This window comes from Gavialis gangeticus, unplaced genomic scaffold (genome assembly GCF_001723915.1).
Source record: "Gavialis gangeticus isolate Ggan-Ray unplaced genomic scaffold, GavGan_comp1, whole genome shotgun sequence".
Taxonomy (NCBI): Eukaryota; Metazoa; Chordata; order Crocodylia; family Gavialidae; genus Gavialis; species Gavialis gangeticus.
Window position 1 is genome coordinate 3,085,574 of NW_017729012.1, and position 683 is coordinate 3,086,256.

At 64.9% G+C, this 683-nt stretch overlaps 1 protein-coding gene across 2 annotated transcripts in view; it reads left to right on the forward strand.

Annotated features, from left to right (window-relative positions):
• The first annotated feature begins 7 nt into the window (after positions 1-7).
• Positions 8-683, forward strand: part of IFT20 (intraflagellar transport 20) — a 4,171-nt gene continuing 3,495 nt past the window's right edge. The window contains exon 1 of one of the 2 annotated variants that reach the window (XM_019511040.1): positions 8-262. In XM_019511040.1, the coding sequence (XP_019366585.1) occupies positions 136-262 (127 nt within the window). In that variant the 5' untranslated portion in view covers positions 8-135. The remainder of the gene's footprint in view (positions 263-683) is intronic. The other variant, XM_019511039.1, reaches the window with a different exon arrangement.

The following is a 683-nucleotide window of genomic DNA, read 5'->3' on the forward strand; positions in this document are numbered from 1 at the left end:
ACATTCCGCGCGGGGGGCGGGGCTGTCGCCGTGGCAGCCGGAGGCCGTGGGTAGGCGAGTCTCACCGCGCGGGGGGCGCTGCTGCGCCCATTCCACCGGCGGGTAGACTGAGGCCCCTGGGCGCAGGCGGCGGCCATGGCCCGTGAGCTGCTGGGTGGCGCGGGGCTGTACTTCGACGAGCTGAACAAGCTGCGGGTGCTGGAGCCGGGCGTGGCGCAGCAGACGGCGGAGCTGCGGGAGGAGTGCAAGGCCTTCGTGGACAGTGAGTGCCCCCCCTCCAGGATCAGGGCCCGTCGAGTCACAGCAGGGCCGGGCTGACTCATGTTTCCCGGGGAAGGGGGGGGTGTCACTCCAAGCCTGACCCCTCAGGAAAAGGGGGTACGAGCACCAACGAGTTGCGCGTGCAGGTTTCCCTCGCTTGATGCGGTACACGCCTTGCTGGAAAGCATCTGTAACTCAAATTCGTGCCGCATACACGTGGCTCACAAGCAAAGATGAGTTGTGCGTGCCGGTTTCCCTTGCTTGATGCGGTACACGCGGTCCTGGAAAGCAGTGTGCAACTCGAACTCGCATCAAGGGAACCCACTTTACAATGTAACAAGTATGGATACGTTCCAGGACCTCGACTGTAGTGAAGTGGCGTTGTGGCGCTCCTGGGCCGCTGCCCCGAGCAGTGGCTGCGG